Source organism: Pinus tabuliformis, chromosome 5_2 (genome assembly GCF_031772625.1).
Source record: "Pinus tabuliformis cultivar Carrire ecotype Pingquan chromosome 5_2, CPIR1, whole genome shotgun sequence".
NCBI classification, from domain to species: Eukaryota; Viridiplantae; Streptophyta; class Pinopsida; order Pinales; family Pinaceae; genus Pinus; species Pinus tabuliformis.
The window spans coordinates 937,193,038-937,214,488 of record NC_142306.1 but is presented as its reverse complement, the minus strand read 5'-3'; the positions used below and the strand labels follow the sequence as shown (position 1 = coordinate 937,214,488).

Below are 21,451 nucleotides of genomic sequence, written 5' to 3'. Positions count from 1 at the left end.
TATGTGCCTTCTCAATTTCATCAAACAGAATAACTGCATAAGGCCTTCCACGTATAGACTCAGTCAACTATCCCCCTTCTTCATAACCCACATACCCTGGTGGTGCTCCAATCAACCTTGAAACTGCATGCTTCTCCATCTATTCACTCATGTCAATCCTCACTAGAGCTTCATCAGTATTAAATAAATAGGATGCAAGAGCCTTAGCTAATTCTGTTTTGCCAACACCTGTTGGGCAACGACTGCTAAGTGCTAACAGCAAGCCGCTGCGTGAGGATGCGTTGAAGCTCTCGTGGGCGCAGTGAGAGCAGATGGAAGAAAAAAATGCGTTGAGGTAAGAGCATAATGAATGGCGGCAGAATGAAAACTTCAAAAGTGGAGTTAACCCTAACTTGTTCATGTAATTTTTTATTTGTAATTGTTAATTTAGTTTATTTTTATTTTTTATGTTTTTTTAATAAATTAATTTTCATTTTTTTTATTTTTTTTTTTGGTTTATAAAGGGTAATTAGACAAAAATGAAGGGGGGACGCCCAGAAGAACCCCATTTTCGGGGGGACGCCCAGAAGAACCCCATTTTTGGGGGGACGCCCAGAAGAACCCCATTTTTGGGGGGGACGCCCAGAAGTACCCCTTTCGGGGAGTCGAGTCTCCCACATTGGGGAAACGCACCCCCTTGCGTCTCCCCGAGTCTCCCCAAAAGGGGGCCGTGGGGAAACGCACCCCCGAGAGTCTCCCCGTCCCGGGTGCGTGGGGTGCGAGGGGTGCGTGCACCCCACCCTGGGGGACGCGTCCCCGTGGAACACTGATTTTTTTAAGTACTTCTTTTTTCCCTGGTGTGACATCTAACCAAGACCAGTTTACATATCTTACAAATATTAACATAAAGTTTACATAAAAACCTTTTTTGGGGTATTTGTAAAGGCTTCTGTTTTTCTCAAGAAAGTTCCACAGCATTAACACGGTACAAATTGAATTACATTATATTTCTCAGCCATGTCCTTCATTTGTTAAACGTTAGCCTCATCATTTAAACATGTCCTTCATCATCAATTTAAACATGGATCTTTAAAGAAGTCGTGCCTTTCACAAATTCATCTTATTATAAAATAAAATCCTTATTTAATCTTTTCCTTTCTTAAATAATTAAAATTTTCTTATTTGGTTTTTTTTGGCCTCTTATGAAAGAAAGAGCTGAGGACGGAGGAAGGCGAAAATGGTTGAACCCTAGCTAGGGTTTGTTACAGATCTTCTTCCCATGGCGGATTACTGGCACAGCATCCGGGTTTTGGGTGTAATGTCGGTTGTTTGAGGCATTATTATCGTAACTCGCGGCGGTTTTTTTGTCACTTTCTGCGGTCCCCCCGGTGAACGCTCTGCCGCACTGTCTTTCCCTTACACCTCGCAGACGGACCCCCGTTCGAATCCCTCTACGCCTACTACTGACCGTTCAATATGGGTGACGAGGAGTTGGTTGATTACGAGGCGGACCCCATGCCGCATCAGGATATATGGGCACATACAAGGCGGCCCCAAATGATTCCAAGAAGCGTTGCGCTGGGTATTGCGACAGGTGCACAGTCTCAGCTTCCACAGTTGGCTTCATCAGGTAAAAACAAAGAGCCGGTTCCTTCGCCCGCGGACGCCTCGCCCCTTGACTGCCCTCCTCTCTCCCCAGCGACGGCACAGCTCTTAGGCACTTGCCTTCTTAGCTCTCCATTTTCCGACGCCCCGCTTCCGTTTCATGCCCGCCCTGGTTTACCTCCGCCTCCTCCGCCTCCGCCCCCATCGAGCTCCCATTCTCCTTCTGTATCCTTTATGCCGCAAGCTCATCTGCCATACATCCACCCCTCTGCATCCTACTTCCCCGGCACCAGCTCTACGACACCTTGCACTCCGATACATTCAGGCTGTTTCACTACCCCGCCTCTTCCGGTGCGCTCAGCTGCTTCCGCTCAGCATAGTACCTCTGACCCGTGTCGCAATTTGCTAAAGAGCATCCCTTTTGGAAAACGCTCTGAGAAGGTGACCAAAGGCCGCTGCCTCCGGTCCATTGATCCTGACTACAACATCAATTTGGGGCCTGAAGCTCCGCTCCCGGACGTTATGGACGCCGCTAAGAAAGTTCTGGTGGGACGGGTCAGGGGACGAACTTACACAGCGGATCGACTAAAGCTTTGGGTGGATGAGATATGGGGGTCTTTCTTCAAAGAACTCCCCGAGGTTATGGTACTTACAAGAGGCTGGTTTGCCTTGCATTTTCAGCGTCCCGAATACACACAGTGGGTCCTTACCCAATATTGGCACATCGAGCTCGCCCCGGTCTTGCTCAAGAGGTGGGATCCCCTTTTCGACCCAGAACGAGAACAACTGGGGGAAGGACCCATTTGGGTTCGCCTTCCTGGGCTACCATGGCAATTCTGGAATCAGTATACCTTCAAAAAAATTGGGGACACTCTTGGCACTTACCTGGAACACGATAGGTCATACGAGAAGTCAGGTACTAGGACCATGGCGCGAATTCTAGTTCATATGGATATCAGGCCCGGACTGGTGGAAAAGATCACCCTGCACCATAATCATGTTTCGCGCAAGCAGCCTCTGGATTATGAGGGCGTTCCATACCGCTGCAGGAGGTGCCACAAAGTTGGGCACCTCTACAAAGATTGCCCTCTGAATTCAAGGGTGGTTTCTGAGGAGGCCAAGGGACCCCGTCAACAGGCCACGGTGAATCAAAATGTTGGTGATAACATTCCTACGGATGGCGCTCAGAATCTACAGGAGAACCTTTCCATGAAGAAGGGTGTCAGCGCTACAAATATTGCTCGCAGTAAGGACTCGGCTGCACCTGGACCGCCGCGAACCCGATCGAAGACCGCTGTGAAGGCATCAAAACCGTCCGAGACTGCACCGGCTCGAACGGGTAATGACTCCATTTCCCCTCTCGCTCAATCTTACTCTATTGATTTGCAATCTATTGTTCATACTTCTATACATGCTCCTCAATCTGAATTTGTGCCTATCCCTTCCATACTCTGCACCATCGCCCCTCCTCCGCCCACCATATCTACCACCCCTCCCTCGCACAATCTGAATCTGGGAGATCCTGACATCCCATCTTCGCCGGATGTTTCTGGTTCTCATCCTTACCATCTGAGACCTCGAGCTCGGCCCCGTATTTTAGGGTTGGGCTCTTCCCCCGGGCGCCATCGTAAACAGAAGCGTGGCAGACCCTCCCATATCTCCTCGGCTAAGTTAAATGCGGTCGCTGATGTTGCCATGGGGAGACAAGCTACTATTGAACGGGCACTTAGAGCTATCGAGCCCATGTCCTGTGGTGATCCATGATCTGGCTCTCCTTCAATTGCAGGGGATTAGCCAACCCCAAAAAACGTCTGGCTCTTAAAAGACTCCTCCATGTTTCTAGATGTGATATTATTTTTCTTCAAGAAACCTTATGCTCTGCTGAAGTGGCGGTGAGATGTCTTCATGCTTTGCTTCCGGGATGGATTCTGCATGGTCTGGATGCCTGTGGTCGTTCAGGTGGTTTACTCATTGGTATTAACCCAAGGAAATGTAGGCCTCTCTCTGCCTGGGGGGGCAGAGGGTTCCTCGGAATGGATATTATTGTTGGTGACCTGGGTATACCTATCAGAATTATCAATATATACGGACCTAACCAGAACCGTCTCCCCTTCTGGCAAGATTTTCTCTCTGGTGACCATATCACCCAGAGTACTGTGATTGGGGGGGACTTCAATTTTTCATTGGGAGCTGGTGAATCCTGGGGACATAATGCACAGTGGGATCCCATTATGGATCAAATGAAACTGCTCCTAGACTCACATCACCTTGTGGATATCCCGATGAACAAGAAACTACCTACTTGGCACAATCAGCGCACTGGGGAGGCTGCTTTGGGGAGGCGACTGGACAGGTTTATGATGCATCAGGAACTAATTCAGATATGCCCATTGTACAGACAGTGGGTTGGCACAGGGGGACTATCCGATCATCAACCGATTTTTCTTCAAATGAGTGATAACAACCCTAAGCCGCGGGCCCCTTTCAAATTTTTTGCTGGTTATCTCCAGGATCCGGATTATATCAAGATGGTTACGGATTTTTGGGCATCACAGGTCCCTATGCGGGAGCAGAGGAAAGCATTGGATTTCTGTGAGCGGCTCAAAAAACTTAAAGGATTAACAGAGATTTGGGCGACAAACAAGCGGAACAGAGATGAACAGATTCTGAAGGAGACTGAAGCACAAATAGCTTCAATGACTGATGACAAAGGGTCGGGCTATATTAATGACGACTCCAAAGCTCTACTCAACCAACTGATTGGGCAACAAGCAAAAATTTTACAAGAAAAGGAGGAGCAGTGGAGGCTTAAAAGTAGAGCCATTTGGCTCAAAGCGGGGGACTGTAATACTAAATTCTTTCATAACCTTGCCAACGGCAGGAAGGCATCGAACACTATATGGCGACTACCTAGGGAGCCAGACGGATGGGCTACTACACACCAGCAATTGGCTAGTCTCGGGGTATCCCATTTCAAGGGTCTCTTCACAGCTCCACCTGATGTTAACCTTCCTGATATCATTAGAGTGGCAGAAAAGTTTCCCCGGTTTGTTGCACAGGATGATATTGAAGACCTCACAAACCCAGTCACTACTCAGGAGCTTGAAAGTACACTTAAATGGTTCAAGAAAGACAAGAGCCCGGGACCAGATGGATGGCCTGTGGAATTCTATCTGGCATTTTATGATCTGCTGGGAGAGGATCTGCTTGCTGTTGTGGAGGAAAGCCGGATCTCGGGACACATCCATCCTCCTATGAATCAGTCCTATATTGCCCTGATCCCCAAATCCGATGAACCCTCATCTTTTAATGATTTTCGTCCTATCTCCCTTTGTAATTGTCTATACAAAATCATTGCCAAGATCATAGCCAATCGTATTAAGCCTATTCTTTCCTCCCATATTTCAGCTGAACAATTTGCATTCCTCCGTAATCGCCATATCCAAGAAGCTATTGGCACTGCCCAGGAGACTCTTCATTCTATCAAGTTGAAGAACCTGAAAGGGGTATCCTTAAAAATAGACCTTGCTAAGGCATTTGACAAAGTGAACTGGCTATATCTCAAAATGATCCTTATCCACCTGGGGTTTCCTCATCAATTAATAAATTGGATTATGGGATGTGTTTCTTCTGTCTCCTTTGCCATCCTCATCAATGGTGCAGCTTCGGATCGTTTTAACATCAACAGGGGTATCAGACAAGGCTGCCCTCTCTCCCCACTACTCTTTCTCATTGTCATGGAAGGTCTAAGCAGACTTATTGCGGATGCAAAAAGGAATGGGGAGCTGAGTGGTCTCAAAATTTCTGATCAAATTTCCATTACCCACCTCTTGTTTGTTGATGACATACTCATCTTCCTCAATGGTAGTGTCAGAGATAGCACTACTTTACATAATATCCTTCTCCTCTTCAGTAAAGCTACGGGTATGGAAATCAACAGGAACAAATCCACCAGATCATTGACGAGATGTTCGCAGCAAGAAACTCTGTTGGCGGTTCAGTTCTTTCCATTTCTGGAAATTAATCTTCTGGAAGGTATTAAGTATCTTGGATTCAGATTAAGGCCGGATGGATACAAATCGGAACACTGGCTGTGGCTCATTAACAAAATTGAGAATAGGATCAACTGCTGGCACCACCGCTTACTATCAAAAGCTGGTAGATTACAGCTGATCAAATCTGTGCTTGAGGCCACACCAGTTTATTGGATGTCCCTCACATGGATTCCGAAGGGCATTTTACAAAGAATACAACAAATCTGCAACAGATTCCTGTGGAATGGCAACAAAAAGGGAAGGATTTTTGCATGGACAAGATGGTCCCTTGTCTCCCTGCCTAAAAAATGGGGTGGGTGGGGATTAAAATCCATCTCAGATTTCGCACAAGCCTTAACAGCAAAGCAGGGTTGGTCTCTACTCAAGATGGATAGTCTATGGGCCGAAGTTATACATAAAAAATACATTTGGCCTTCCAATATCACAGACTGGCTTCGCAGATCTACATGGAACCAACAGGGCGTTTCTGTGATCTGGAGAGCTACGCTTAGAGCTATGCCTCTCATCAAGGATAACCTATTATGGAAAATAGGTAATGGTATACAAGTTCGCATAGGGCTGGACCCTTGGCCTGGGTCAGGGAATGCCCATCTTTTGCCAGAAGACATGATTCGACACCTCAACAATAAGGGCATCAAACATCTAGCACAGGTTGGTGACCCACAACGATCAACCATTTTCACTCAGGCTTGGATATCGGATCAACAGTGGCAGCTGACTGAAGAATGGGCGGATCATTGGCATCGATACATACAGGCTCTTACTGAAACCCATATTAAGCTACATGAGCACGAAGATGAACTCATCTGGGCTCCAGCTAAAACAGGCATATATACACCAAAGCTGGGTTACTTAAAGCTCATAGAGGACAAGAAGCCTGATATACTTAAAAATTGGTGGTCGGACATCTGGCAGCTACAAGCTCAGCCAAGGACCAGACTCCTTATGTGGAACATTTTGGCGAATAAAATTCCAACAGGGGAAAACCTTAAAAGAAGAACTTTTGCAGGACCCACCTGGTGTGTACTCTGCAATAAGGCGGAGGAAACTACTTCTCATCTTTTCCTCACCTGCGAAGTCACCATCAGGATCTGGCAGCAGGTCAAACACTCCCTTAACATCACTACCGACTGGCACGCAGATGATATCCTCACAGCCTGGGCACATTGGTGGTCTGCTGTGTCTGAGGAAAAAGCAAGAAATCTTCCATTAGTTGTTTCCGCGTACATCTGGTTCAAACGCAACGACATCATCTTTTCAGCTGGCAGGCGCAACTGGCAAATTATTCCGCCTTCCATCTGTGCAGCCTACACAGAAATCCCTTTCGAAGACAAAACCAATACACACAGGCACATTATTCCTGAAAATATAGACAGGGATTTGCCCTGGGCCTATTTCGATGGTGCCGCTTCGGCTCAGGGATGTGGAGGGGGAATACTTTTTCACTTAACTGATACACATTTCTTCCATCTGAGACTGGGTCTTGGTCTGGGTACCAACAATCATGCAGAGATTATCACTTTGAGACACCTTCTTTACTTTGCACTATCTAAAAATTGCCGTCAAATTCAAATTTTTGGGGACTCTAAGATTGTGATTGATTGGGCAAACAATAAATCAGTCTGTCATACTTATTCATTGAAACATATCTTGGAAGAAATTGTTTTTTTCAAAACATTTTTTGACCGGATCACTGTTTCTCATATCTACAGGGAAAGAAATACAACTGCTGACCGGCTCTCGAAAGAAGCGGCGGATCGGCCTCTAGGCGATTGGATGATTGATGAATACAGTCCGGATGGGGTGCACAGATACTACCACCGCCCCTACATCGATGGCCTACATCAAGGGGACATCCTCCCCTTATGAATTTTTGATACACTTGTCTCTTATTGTATAAATCGGCATGGCTTTGATAGACGCTATTTTGTTTAGTACTTGAACAGAGGTTCACCTCTATATTATGCATAATTTTGAACTTCTATGTAATACTGTTTATTTTTTGTAATGGATACAGCCCCATCGTATCCATAGAGACACCAACAGGACAGATATTGTAACTTTCAGATCAGTGGTTTACCACTCTATGGCATATGCCTTGGCATCTACAGCATGTAATATCTATTATACCTCTTAATAGAAATTACGAACTCTATTTTCCCCGGAAAAAAAAAATTAAAATTTTCTTATTTGGTCTCTAAATTTGTTTTTACTGAAAATTCATTTCATTTAATACAAAAGGAAAGCAAAATTCCTTACCTGTAGCATCTCGAATTCTTTAGAAACTTTTCTGGGGATGTTACGGATCTTCTTGAGAATGCTCAGAGACTCAGAGCAAGCGTTAAGCTGAGCGAGCGTAAGAGCCACGCGCAGATCATTGTTCAGATCGGAGGCCTGCGTCAGAATTGCGTTCCTGTCAGTCAACTTCAGGGCGCTGGGAATGCTGATTGTTTTGTTGTTGCGAGAGCCAGCTGGTGTTGTTGCCGGTCCCGAAGAAGACCTGCTACAAGCCATGGCGTTCCCCGTCTTGGAAACCCTGAGTCCTTGCCTTGATTACTTCGTTGGGAAGGGCGAGCTTGTCCAGATTCGATGGGGGCTTGAGCTCAGTAGAAATTCTTTCCGCGATTAGGCCGTTGGTGAGGTCGTTACTTGCAAAAGTGGAACTTCCTCATTAGCAACTGTTCCTGCAATGATATAATGATTACAGACGAGTTTTCAATGTTCAGTTAGGCATCTCAATTATTTTCTTTCTAGTAAAGATTCTTGAAAAAAGAAATTGAATCCCAATATCTAGTTAGCCATCTCAATTATTTTCTTTCCACTATAAGATTCTTGAAAATAAATTGAATGCTAATATCTAGTACCTTGTGGTTCTTCAATCTTATGGGTGATTTTGCCATACGTCTATTGTAATAACTTGCCTTAAATTGTTCTTTATTTTCATGTTATTTGTAATTTATTCATCTCAATTATTTTCTTTCCACTAAAGATTATTGAAAATAAATTGAATCTTAATATCTGGTACCTCGTGGTTCTTCAATTTTAGGGGTGATTTTGAAGTATCGTGGAAAAGAGGTTGTAATCGTAGGTTTTAACCAATACAAATTACCTATATACAAATGCAGAAAATAAACAAAAGGCAAAACATAACCTATAAAATAAATATATATAGATATTTTTTCTGGGATCCCAAAACTGGGACTACTAAATTGATTTTTCATTATGTACCTATATATATATATATATATATATATATATGCCAAAGCATCCAATACCATAGACAAAAAACCATCAGGCCCAAAACCATGTACGAAATCCATGCACAAAACTTAGCCCACTTAATATAGGGTCCCCTGCGCATCACCACCCCCCTCTAACCCCCCAATTTAACTACTAGGGGTGGAGAGAATATAACGCAACCCAGCAGTAATGCCTCGAAATCCATGCACAAAACTTAGCCCACTTAATAACCCCCCAATTTAACTACGGGGGTGGAAAGAATATAACACAACCCAGCAGTAATGCCTCAAAATCCATGCACAAAACTTAGCCCACTTAATATAGGGTCCCCGGCTGTGCATCACCACCCCCCTCTAACGTCCCAATTTAACTAATGGGGGTGGGGGTGGAAAGAATATAACACAACCCAGCAGTAATGCCTCAAAATCCATGCACAAAACTTAGCCCACTTAATATAGGGTCATGCCTCAAAATCCATGCACAAAACTTAGCCCACTTAATATAGGGTCATGCCTCAAAATCCATGCACAAAACTTAGCCCACTTAATATAGGGTGTGCATCACCACCCCCCTCTAACACCCCAATTTAACTAATGGGGGTGGGGGTGGAAAGAATATAACACAACCCAGCAGTAATGCCTCAAAATCCATGCACAAAACTTAGCCCACTTAATATAGGGTCCCCGGCTGCGCATCACCACCCCCCTCTAACCCCCCAATTTAACTAATGGGGGTGGAAAGAATATAACACAACCCAGCAGTAATAACATTTTGACTCGATCAAATTTCATAAAAACACAAATAAAATAAAATTTAAAAACTCTTCAAGCTAATATAAGAAAAATATAATCTTTAACATTTTGACTCTCATGAAATTGCATAAAAACATAATAAAATTAAAATTTAATAAACAAAATAAAATTTAAAAGTTAATGATTGTAATTATTAATAAAACTTTTGACTCCATATGATTACATAAAAATAAAATAAGAAAACAAGAAATAAACACAAAATTATAGGTAGGTTCGTCCACCTAATAGACTCGATCAAATTTCATAAAAATACAAATAAAATAAAATTTAAAAACTCTTCAAGCTAATATGAGAAAAATGTAATCTTTAACATTTTGACTCTGATGAAATTGCATAAAAACATAATAAAATTAAAATTTAATAAACAAAATAAAATTTAAAAGTTAATGATTGTAATTATTAATAAAACCTTTGACTCCATATAATTACATAAAACTAAAATAAGAAAACAAGAAATAAACACAAAATTATAGGTAGGTTCGTCCACCTAATATAGGGTTCCCATCGGCGGCCCCCCCTCTAACCCCCCGATTTAACTACTCGGGTGGAAAGTATATAACACAACCCAGCAGTAATGCCTTATCCTATTTAACATTTTACTCAATCAAATTTCATAAAAATACAAATAAAATAAAATTTAAAAACTCTTCAAGCTAATATGAGAAAAGTGTAATCTTTAACATTTTGACTCTAATGAAATTAAATAAAAACATAATAAAATTAAAATTTAATCAACAAAATAAAATTTAAAAGTTAATGATTGTAATTATTAATAAAACCTTTGACTCCATATAATTACATCAAAATAAAATAAGAAAACAAGAAATAAACCAAAAAAAAAATAATATACAAATAAAATAGAGTAAATAAAATAAAATTATTTAATTGAAATAAAATAGTCAATTTAATTTGACTCATAAGCTTGGAGCTCAAAAACCACCAGTAACTTGACTAGTCAAGTTTACCTTAATACCCAACAAAAATTAATTTGTCTTTAGTGTGACTATCTGGACTTTCATGTGTAAGCGGAAAAATTTGTGGTGAAATCTTGATTTGTGCTCTTTAAATTGGATTTTTTACTGCATATATGGATTCCAAAATGTCGCACTAAAGACAACTTGGAATTTTTATTTTAAGATAAGGTTTTTTTTTTCAAATTTCCCTTAACTACCCAACAAAAAAATTATAAAAAAATAAAAATAAAATGTAGAATTTTTATTTTAACACAAGGTTATTTTATTTTTATTTTTTTGACCGAGTCAAAAAGTTTACATGACAACATCTTTTACTTGGTTGGAGAGGGGGTGCAATAAAAAAATGAAATATTATTTACTTAAAATAAAATAGTTAATTTATTATTATATAAACATTTTGACTTGATTTCATAACTTATGTTTATTTTTTATTTCTTTTTTAATCATATTTTAAATCTTTTATGAATGATTTGTGTAAATAAAAGAAAAAATTTAGCCCAAAAATACCACTATTTTTATATGAGAGTTTCTTATAGGTAAAATTAAAAATAAATAAATAGGGAATCCCATTTCAATCATTTTATTTATGTATGTATAACCTTCATGACTGGAAAATGAGGCTTTACTTTTGTATAATTAATGTTGTTCTCCATATGGGAGTGTCTTGTGGGCAAAGTTTTTTTAAAAGTTTAGGGAAAATTTTGATAAAAACATTTTTCATTATATTTTTTTAATTTAAAAAATCAAAAGAAAGGTTATTTTCTTTTTATATAGTTTCAATGATTTTGCTTCATGTATCTATAGTCCTTATGTCTAAAAAGTTAGGCTTTATTTTTGTATGGGCCTTTTCTTTTGTATCATAGTGCCTTATAGGCAAAGTTTCTAGAAAAAAAAATTGGGAATCTCATTTCAATGATTTTGATTTATGTATCTATAGTCCTTAAGTCTGAAAAAATAGGCTTTACTTTTGTATAATTATTGTTGTCCTCGAGCAATAGAGTGTTTGTAGGCAACCAAGCATCAATTTGTTGTGTCAAATTTGAGATTTGAATCACTTTGTGTTAGAGCTATATACAGACATAGAAGATTCACAAAGTGATTTTGGGATTGGGACCTTGAGTTATTGGTAAAGGTAAGTCTTCCCCGCACAACACCAAATTAGGCTTTATTTTTGTATGAGAGTCTCACATAGGCAAAGTTTAAAAAATATATATGGAAAATAATTGTTTTCTATATAATTTCTTATTTTAAATATAAAAATAAAACAAGAGTTATTTTCTCTTTATTTTTATTTTTATTTTTAAATTATATTTTAAATCTTTTTGTGAATGGTTTGTGTAAAATGATTATTTTTATGAAAGTGTATTAACTTCTTCCTTTCAAGCTTTTGTGCATGGTCCTTATGTTTAAGATGTTAGGGTTTGTTTTTGTATTAGTGTCTTATAGGCAAAGTTTTCAAAAAAATTATGGAACCTCATTTAAATGATTTTGATTCATGTATTTATAGTCCTTACCTCTCAAATTTTATACTTTATTTTTGTATAATTATCTATTATGTAAACCAACATATATCCATCTTAATTGTGGATCTATCAAGCACCAAGAGGGATCAAATCTCTCGAGGCGCAAACCTTTCCTCAAGTTCAATTTTTAAACCTCTTTTTTGAGTGCAAAACTTGCAACTCGAGAGATTTGATCCCTCTCGGCACTTTAGATCCAGAGTTAAGATTAATCTTAATAATTTGACATTTATTCATATCTCTTATTTAGTGAAGTTGTGACCTCTTGTTAACGTATTTTAATCCTTCCTCCTCTATGTAGTGTAGTATGTATTGGTCAAATTTTCCATTCCTCTTTTGTGTATGATTTATAAATGTGTGAAAGATAAGGTAATAGTTGAATATATTTATGTGTGGCGTTTTGGATTATTTTAATTATTATGAAAGTCTATATTATTTTATTTTAGACTGGTTGTTAATGATAAAAACATTTCAATATATTATAGTCATTATTCTAATGATGAAGTTCATAAAGGTAGTGGTCCTCCCATCAACATTAGTTGATTAGTTATGGGGTTGATATGTGTGTTTACTCAACCTTCTCTTCATGGCTCATGTGGGTGTGAGAATAATAACATAACATTGAGATATGTTTATTTGTGGCATTTTATAATTATTTATATGACTATAAAATCTCCTATCATTTATTCCATACTAAAAGTGATATTTAATGTATGATAGCATGAAGGCTCTAACATGCCATGACCTTATGACGATGAGGGCATCCATAGAGGTAGTGGCCCTTCCACTAACATAATGGTTGATTGGTTATTGGGTTGAATTGTTGATATATCCCTCCTTTGTGTGTCATGTCCATGTGTAACTGAATAATTGCATAACAATTATATATGTTTTCTTGTTGCATCTTGGTGTCCCACATTAGATGTGAGGCTGAGTTTATGGAAACATAAAGGCCCAAATATGTCATGATCATTACACCTATGTAGAGTTTATAAAGGTAGTGATCCTCCTATTAACATAATAGTTGGCTTATTATGGGGTTGATATGATGTGTGCCTTGACCTTTTCCTTTCTCTTCTCAATGTCTTTTGTGTGCGTGTGTGGACGAGGGGGAATCGTGGTGCAATAATAACATGATAGTAAGATATGCTAATTTTTGTTATATTAGAATTGCTCTATGACTATAAAATCTCCTCTCCTCTTATCTCGTATTGGTTATGAAGCTTGGTCTACCATAATACAAAGGCACTAATACGCCATGACCTTATGCAACAACATTCATAGCAACAATTTCCCTCCTACTAATGTAATGGTTGATGGATATGCCTAACTACGACATCGTGGAGATATTTCTTGAATTATAAAATATAAAATATCATATTCTCTCTCCTATAACCAAAGAAGGATAACACCCCAAATGTGGTGACTATAATAACCTGTAGTTGGCACTAACTCTTCCAGTGTTGGGCTGGATGAAAGGACGTCAAGCTAAGAAGGTAGGCAGCATTACGTGTGTGAAGGGGATGGCAACAATGTTGAGCATGTTGGTAATAACTCATATAGGGGACTTTGAAGCCCAGATTGAGGTTAGCAAGGAGGTGTTAAGGGGAAGAGGGACAAGCAGACCTTCGGAGAATTACAAAGTGAAAAAGCACTTCTCACAGGAGATTGTTGGGCCACAGAAGAATGGTGTCAGGTATTGGTAGTAGGGTTTAGGCTAGTAAATCTCGCTCCCAAAGAGCGAGTGGATTTGGGAAGCAACCTCGAGACACAGTTAGAATGCACATTGCCTAGCCTTCAAATGACGAAGTAGGCTCCTAAATGGCGCATTACTATGTGGCTTGGGCAACTAAGGTGAAATTCCCTCTTGTATCGTCTAAGTCATTGTTATGCATTGTTATACATGAGGTAGAGCCAAACATTATATAGGAAACCATTATACATGTAATTGTTATACATGAGGTAGAGCTAACTAGTATATGCAGACAATATACTTGTACTAGCATATGAATTTCCTCTTAAGATGCACATTATTGGATAGTTAGGAGTCTAAGAGGGACCTGCTACATACTTTGGATCATATGCATGTGCACTAGAAACACTATGATTGCAGGTTGGCAAGGATTGAACAACATCTCAACATCCCTCCATATCAACATGAGTTACCCCAACCTTTGTTTTTCCACCCTTCTTCATTTGTCTTTTGCCATTTTATTTTTACCTTTTTTTTCATTTTACTACTCGGGGCTTCAGGGGATGAGAGCATGTTGTGTATGATATAGTAGTGAATTACCCCCTTGAGGTGGGGCATTTCATCACCCAGTAGGGGTTGGTACATGCATGGGTTCCTTAATTATGCAAGGGGTGCTCATAGGGTCCCTAGGAACCAGGGTGATGGCCATAATGATAAGGGGTAGAGCTCATGTTTGTATTTTGCCCACGTGCTAAATTTTATTGTCTCGAGCCATTCATGTGGACAAGGGAAGGGGAGTACCAGAGCCTTGTGGACTCAGTGGTCATGTGGACTGAGAGGGGGAAGATAATGAAATAGGGCATGTAATGTATGGAGTTGAGTGACAAATGTGGAACGAGAAAATGGGAGTGTGCTACCAAAATCAGGGTTTCCCAAGTAGTGCCCATCCTAAAGCTATAATCCAGTAGGGGAGATCCCACAAGACTATGGTTGAGTATTAACCCCCCATTTAAGGTGAGGGAACAAGACTACAATCAAAACCCTTCCTCCTTCCAAGTCACCCAATAATTTGTACCCAAGTGTGCCCAAGAAAAACAAGCATAAGCACCTGATTGCATAATGAAGGACATACCTTTGGGATTGGATGGCCCACCTTCAAACATACAATCTCGACAGATGGGTGAGGGGACATATGACTGGCTCAAGCAGCGAAGATCAACTAGCACAATATCGACTACACTAGTGGTTGTCTGGGTTGCCAACTATCGACTGAAGACAAATCTAGAAGAAAAAAATCCCCTATGGGGTCACCCACTAATAGTTAACAATAACTATATGCAAAAAAATGGTTTTATACTTTCAAAAAATTTATGCTCAAATATAATAATATCACAAAAAAAAAACTCACCCTTTTGAGAAAATGAGAGTACAAAAATACTATACATTATTTAGGCATATAAAAAATCAATAAATTCAAGGTCAATAAAGATTTTTTTCTACTCATTCTTTTTCAGGTGGGGTTATAGTACCATAATGTTATAGATTTGGTAGTATTTAATTGATCTCCCCCTTTTTTTCAGTTTGATTTTTTCTTTAATAATATATGAGTTATATATATATAATGTTTTATTTAATGATTAAAATAAAAGTAAATGATATTAACAATATTCTTTCATTTTTCAAATTATTATAATGTTTTATTTAATGATTACATCAAAATTAAATTATATTACAATATTGTTTTATTGAAAAATTTGTAAGTGATGGTAAAATTGGCAAAAAAACATATTGGCAAGACTTTGTGATTCCAAGTGATCGAAAATTCAATCCCATTGAGCATGTCTCACGAGTTGAACCTAAAATAAATATTGTTTTATTAAAAAATAAAAATAAAAATAAAACATTATCAATATTAATCACCCTTTTATTTTTTTATAAAAATAAGACCACAAACACCTCATAGAGATTCCTACACCAAACTTCATTAAAACCCTATCTACCTTCCACTTTTCTTCCTCTTTCCTTTCATCTCATTTATCTTCGCACCCCTTTTCCCAACCACCATAATTCCTTTCCCTTCATTCTACTTTCCTCGACCATATGTCATATTACCTTAATTTTACCTTTCCCCACTGCTTTAGTACCCTATAAAAGTAAAAATATAAAACAAAAATTATACATAAAATTTAAACAAAACTTTATATATATAAAATTGAAACTTTAAAAGCAAATCTTTCTCTAATAAATAAAATAAAGCTTAACAAAAATAAAATCGATGGTCATGATATTTGTCATCCCTCGTGACCAAAGAAAAGTTGGTATGATATAAAAGAGGAAATAGGTTAAATATTTTCATAATGTCATTTTTATATTAACATAGAATGGAAATGAAAATTTAAATTTAAAGTTTATTAGTGTGGTTATGATATTTATCATTTTTAATGACAAAATCCGTTTGTATGAAACATAAAAGGTTAAATATTTTCATAATGTCATTTTTATATTAACATAGGATGGAACTGAATTTGCATTGATCTGTGCACGAACCCTCTGTGGAAACCTAGTCGTTGTTGCTACCTTTTGCAGCTCCCCAACTCGGCAGCCCCTGTTGCTGAGCCTTCTCAGGCCCTGCTTGACTCCTAAAGGGACCAGTTCGATCATATGAAATTCTCGAGCGTCCTTATCCCCAACCTTCGCAACCATACACAGTCCCTTTCCTTGGCAGCCTCTTGTTGTTGAGGTCTCTAAAACCATGCATCCCTCGTCAGAGGGAGACCCACATTCCTTCGCTCAACAAGGGATCGATGAAAATGAAGCAGCATTTGCATCACTGATAACAGAAAATGGAGCTCCAAGAATCAGGCCATCAGTTAACAAATTTGTGAAGAAACTTGCGGACATTCCTGAGATATCTCTACCGCCTACTCTCCCAAGAAGAGTTGCCATTTCCTTAGCAGAACGAGGTCTTGTGGGACAGTTTACAGGACTTTGGCCTTCCCCCAAATCGGTTCAGAAATGGGTGGAAAGAAATTGGAACGCAAATACACAGGGGAAGATAGCTATTCGATTTTGTGGGAGGGGGTACTATACCTGCTTATTTGAAACAAAGGAAGACAGAGACTTAATATTCAGAAATAGACCCTATTTCATGGACTCGGGAGGACTATACCTGAACAGATGGACTCCAGACTTCGCTCCAGAGATGGACATTCCAAGTGCGGTTCCAGTGTGGGTCAGGCTACCGCATCTTCCCCTTCACTGCTGAGATGATGACTCGGTAAGAGCTATTGGAAATGCAGTTGGAAAATATATTGACAGGTGTGAACCCAAAGACAATATGTATGCTTGTGCAAGAATATGCATGGAAATAGATCTAGGCAAGGGTCTCCCAGAGGCGATAAGGATCAAGGTGGACCAATGGACCCATATTCAGCAACTGGACTACAAGCAAATTCCGTTCAAATGCAAGATATGTCATGAATATGGTCATTTTGCAAATAGATGTAGTAAAAAAGAAGAAGCTGAAAGTGTGGAAGTTCAAGAAGACACATGGGAACAAGTTAAAATAAAGAAGCCTCTCAATAAACAGAACACATCGACCTCCTCACAGCCTCAAGAGAACAATGAAACAACTCCATTACCACCAATAAATATCGCACCTCCAGTCATTACATCCCCAAATCCCTTTGAACCGTTGGGGGAAGATTTGCCCTCCCCGAGATCCCCTTCACCATCCAACGCATTAGCTCTCATTTCTTCCCCTAACCATATTCCATCCCCCCCACCGCCCTCTGTGGACCGAATTCTAACTCGAAACAAAGCAAAAGAAAACCCCCAAGTATGGGACCAGCCCAAAAAAGTGGGAAGAAAATCTAATAAAGAAATAAGGGATGAGGTTGCAGCAAAGGAAATGGCCATAGGAACACAACAGCCAATGGACTCTTACCTTGGTAAATAGACAGGAAGCAACGAAAAACATCAGCATAGAGTAAAGAGAGGGACACATCAAAAAAATAGTAAGTAATGATTACGGTCTCTTGGAATTGTAGGGGTCTTGGAACCGCCTTTAAAATCAATGCAGTTAGAGACATAATAAAGCAGGAGCAGACAGACATCTTCATGATCCAAGAGACCAAAGTAAGCAAGCAAGAAAATCAAAAAATGATCCAACAACAAAAAGAATATGAAGGAATAGCTCTAGAATCTAATGGAGCTTCAGGCAGAATATGCACTATTTGGAACAAAAGGAAATGGGACTTAGTCAACCAAAAAATCAGCACTCACTCGATAAGAATAGACCTGAAAAACAACACAACTAAGGAGGAATATTGCATTATAAACATTTACTCCCCCAACCATTACAGAGACAAGGAGCATTGTTGGAAGTCAGTGAAAGAAGAAGCAACAGAAAGACAAAGAGGCAATCTAATTTTGGGAGGAGATTTAAATCTGATCAGAAACATAGACGAGAAGTTTGGTGGAAGATACTACAATGATCCATCAAGAGCAGCGTTGGAAGAATTATTAAAGAACAAAAATTAATTGACATCCCTCCAAGTAATGGAAAGTTCACTTGGAGCAACAAAAGAACAGGAAAACACAACATAAAGGAAAGACTGGATAGAATACTCATCCATGAAAATATAGCAGCAACATTCACCATTGTGAAAAGCAAAATTGTTCATGCGTCAGCTTCAGATCATAAGCCAATGGTCATGGCCTTGGGGAGGTTGGAAAACCAAGGACCCCTCCCCTTCAAATATAATAAAATATGGGACAACAAAGAGGATTTTGGCAAACAAATCAAAGATAGTTGGAAAACAAATGTAACGGGCTCTCTAATCCAGGTGGATGTTGGTGGCCACCCACCAACCCATTTGGACCCCCACAACTGTCTCTCTCAGCATTTTCAGTTTCCTTAATTGTAGCACAACTTACTATTTTTAGCAGTTTTTCGGGTCCTGAACTTCCGGAGCCGTTTTGAGGCCCTAAACGACGTTTTTTTGGGAATCTGGGGGCAACATGGGTCTATAGACCAATGTTGTGGTAGTTCTCGGATAGATCTTTCTAACGAGCTATCGTACGCGTCAAACGGAGATCGTATGCCAAAGTTACGACCCCGGGAAATTGATGTACCAATTTACCCAAACGGGGCCCACAATTTGGCGTTTCATCTTCTAGGGTTAGGTTTCGGGATGTGAAGGGTTTTCCATTGTTTCTCAACAATAAATAGGCCTTCGAGCCTCATTGTAACACAGTTCGGAACAGTTCAGAGGCATGTAGCCGCACATCTCTTCTCAGAGATAAGCTACCATCGCCCTAGCTAGTTTCTTTCCATTTCTGGTTGTAAGTAGATTTCAGTATTTTCCATTAATGAAATGAAGCATTATTTCCGCTGCATCTATGTGTTTATGGTTATTGCATCTCTGTATTTATGGTTATCTCTGTAATCTATTGCGTTCCCGTTTAAATCCGGATCAGTGGTATCAGAGCAGTCTGCTTTTTCTCTGTTTTTCTTTGCATGTCCCCAACGAGGTCGGGATATAAGGAGTTAGGGCTTGAACTGGTCGAACCTTTGCAAGACCAGCCTCGCAAATCCCGACGGCCTCCCATGGCGGATGAGAAGAAAGACGAGGGGGCAGGAGATCCTATCAAAATCTTGCTCGAAGAAGCGCTCGAGCGGCAAAGGAACGCGATGATGGATAGCTTTGCGCAGATCCTTCAGCGGCTACCCAGAGGCGACGCATCGGCTTCCAACAACAACTCTGGAAACGCCACGCCGTTTAAGGTACAAGTTAATTTTGAAATCCCCATCTTCGAGGGTCAAATAGATGCAGATGCCGTAGATAAATGGTTAAATCTGCTAGATGGGTATTTTTCTGTTCACGAATTTTCAAGTCGGGAAAAGATTGTTTTCGCCCTTCTCAAAGCAGCCCCCCACGTCAAGGACTGGTGGGAAACCTACTGCGAGCAGAAGGATGAAAGTACAGGCTCACTATTTTCAGCCGCACCCACTTGGAATGACTTCCGGGATGCCATCAAGGAGCAGTACTACCCTGTCGGAAGCTATGAGGACAAATACATCAAATGGACCACACTGCGGCAGGGACGAGACCAAGATGTGCCGGAGTTCACAAACATTTTTCATACCCTTCGCACACAGTTGGGTATCAAAGATTCTGAGCTGCATCTGGTACTCAAATACCGTGGCTGCCTGCACAAGTACATCCAGGAAGAGATGGTGTTCTTGAACATCTCCTCACTCGGCACAGCATACCGATACGCTGTCAAAATCGAGCAAAAGTTCAAACAGAAGAAGCGAGACTTTGGATCTGCAAATCCGAAGCCCAAAGGACAAAGCCAAGGCGGGGTGACCCAAGACAACCCGTCAAAGCCGCAAGAAAAGAACAACACCATGAAGCCGAAGAAGGACACGGGAAAGTGGTGTGAGTTCCACAAGAGTCCCACTCATAACACAAGTGAGTGTCGGACCAAGCAGTCGCTGGTGGCTGAGTTGAAGGTTTCCGAATCAGATGCATGTTCCGACCCTGAGCCAGAACCCGACAAGGGGAATGGCAAAGGGAAGCAGATCATTGATGCGGATCCCAGCGCCACTGTTGCCACCGCCAAGATCAAGAAAAATGAGCCCGAAGATCCAGAGGAGGGGGAGCGCCTTTTCCACTCACAGATGTGGGTGAAGGGTTCACCGCTGCGATTCATTGTCGACAGTGGTAGCCAAAAGAACCTGGTTTCAGCAGAGGTCGTGAAGCGGTTGGGCCTACCGACTACACCACACCCACAGCCGTACAGTATCGGGTGGCTTCATGAAGGACGAGATCTCAAAGTTCGCCAGCAGTGTCGCCTTCCCTACAGCATCAAGCCCTTCACTGACGAGGTATTGTGTGATGTTACACCTCTGGATGTTTGTGATGTACTATTAGGCCAGCCATACTTGTGGAGGCGACATGCTGTGTATGAGTCCAGGCCTCGTGCTGTCATTATTTCTTTGAATAATTCATTATACAGGATACCGGAGGTAGCGCCACCTACCGCCACATCCTTGATCACTACCAAGAAAGGCAGCAAGCTCATATCACAGACCAGGAAATTCATCTGTCTAGTTCACTCCCAAAGTAAGGGGAAGATCGTTGCTACATCCATGACCCCTGCAAAGGGTTCCTCCACGCAGCAGCAGCAGCAAAGGGATACGGTCATGACAGAACACAGGAACAACTTCTCCTCATCCACAGGGGTACCACACAAGTTTCAGGTGGGCGACAAAGTTTGGTTACATCTGCAAAAAGAACGCCTTACAAGAGCCCATCAGCAGCTCCGACCACTCCGACATGGTCCTCACAGCAGTACCAAGGCTATGGGAAACAATGCTTTGAAGCACAGCATTCCTCCATTCCTTCGCTTGCACCGAGTATCCAATGTAGACCATCGTCGACCATGCTTTCCACCATTTCTGGACACATCAGAGATTGCAGAACAGCTCACCAGAGAACCAACTCAGCAGAAGCTTCCTCGTCTCAGGGAGGAACTCAACGCAATGGGGACCATTGCTTCCTAA

General features: G+C 40.6%; 1 protein-coding gene across 1 annotated transcript in view; it reads right to left on the bottom strand.

Moving 5' to 3' along the window:
• Positions 1-8,521, bottom strand: part of LOC149162351 (protein-tyrosine-phosphatase PTP1-like) — a 161,359-nt gene extending 152,838 nt beyond the window's left edge. Inside the window, exons 1-2 of the mRNA XM_089437227.1 lie at positions 8,504-8,521; positions 7,899-8,323 (exon numbers count right to left, since the gene is read on the bottom strand). Coding sequence (XP_089293353.1) covers positions 7,899-8,153 — 255 coding nt within the window. The 5' untranslated portion in view covers positions 8,154-8,323; positions 8,504-8,521. The remainder of the gene's footprint in view (positions 1-7,898; positions 8,324-8,503) is intronic.
• Positions 8,522-21,451: the final 12,930 nt, after the last annotated feature.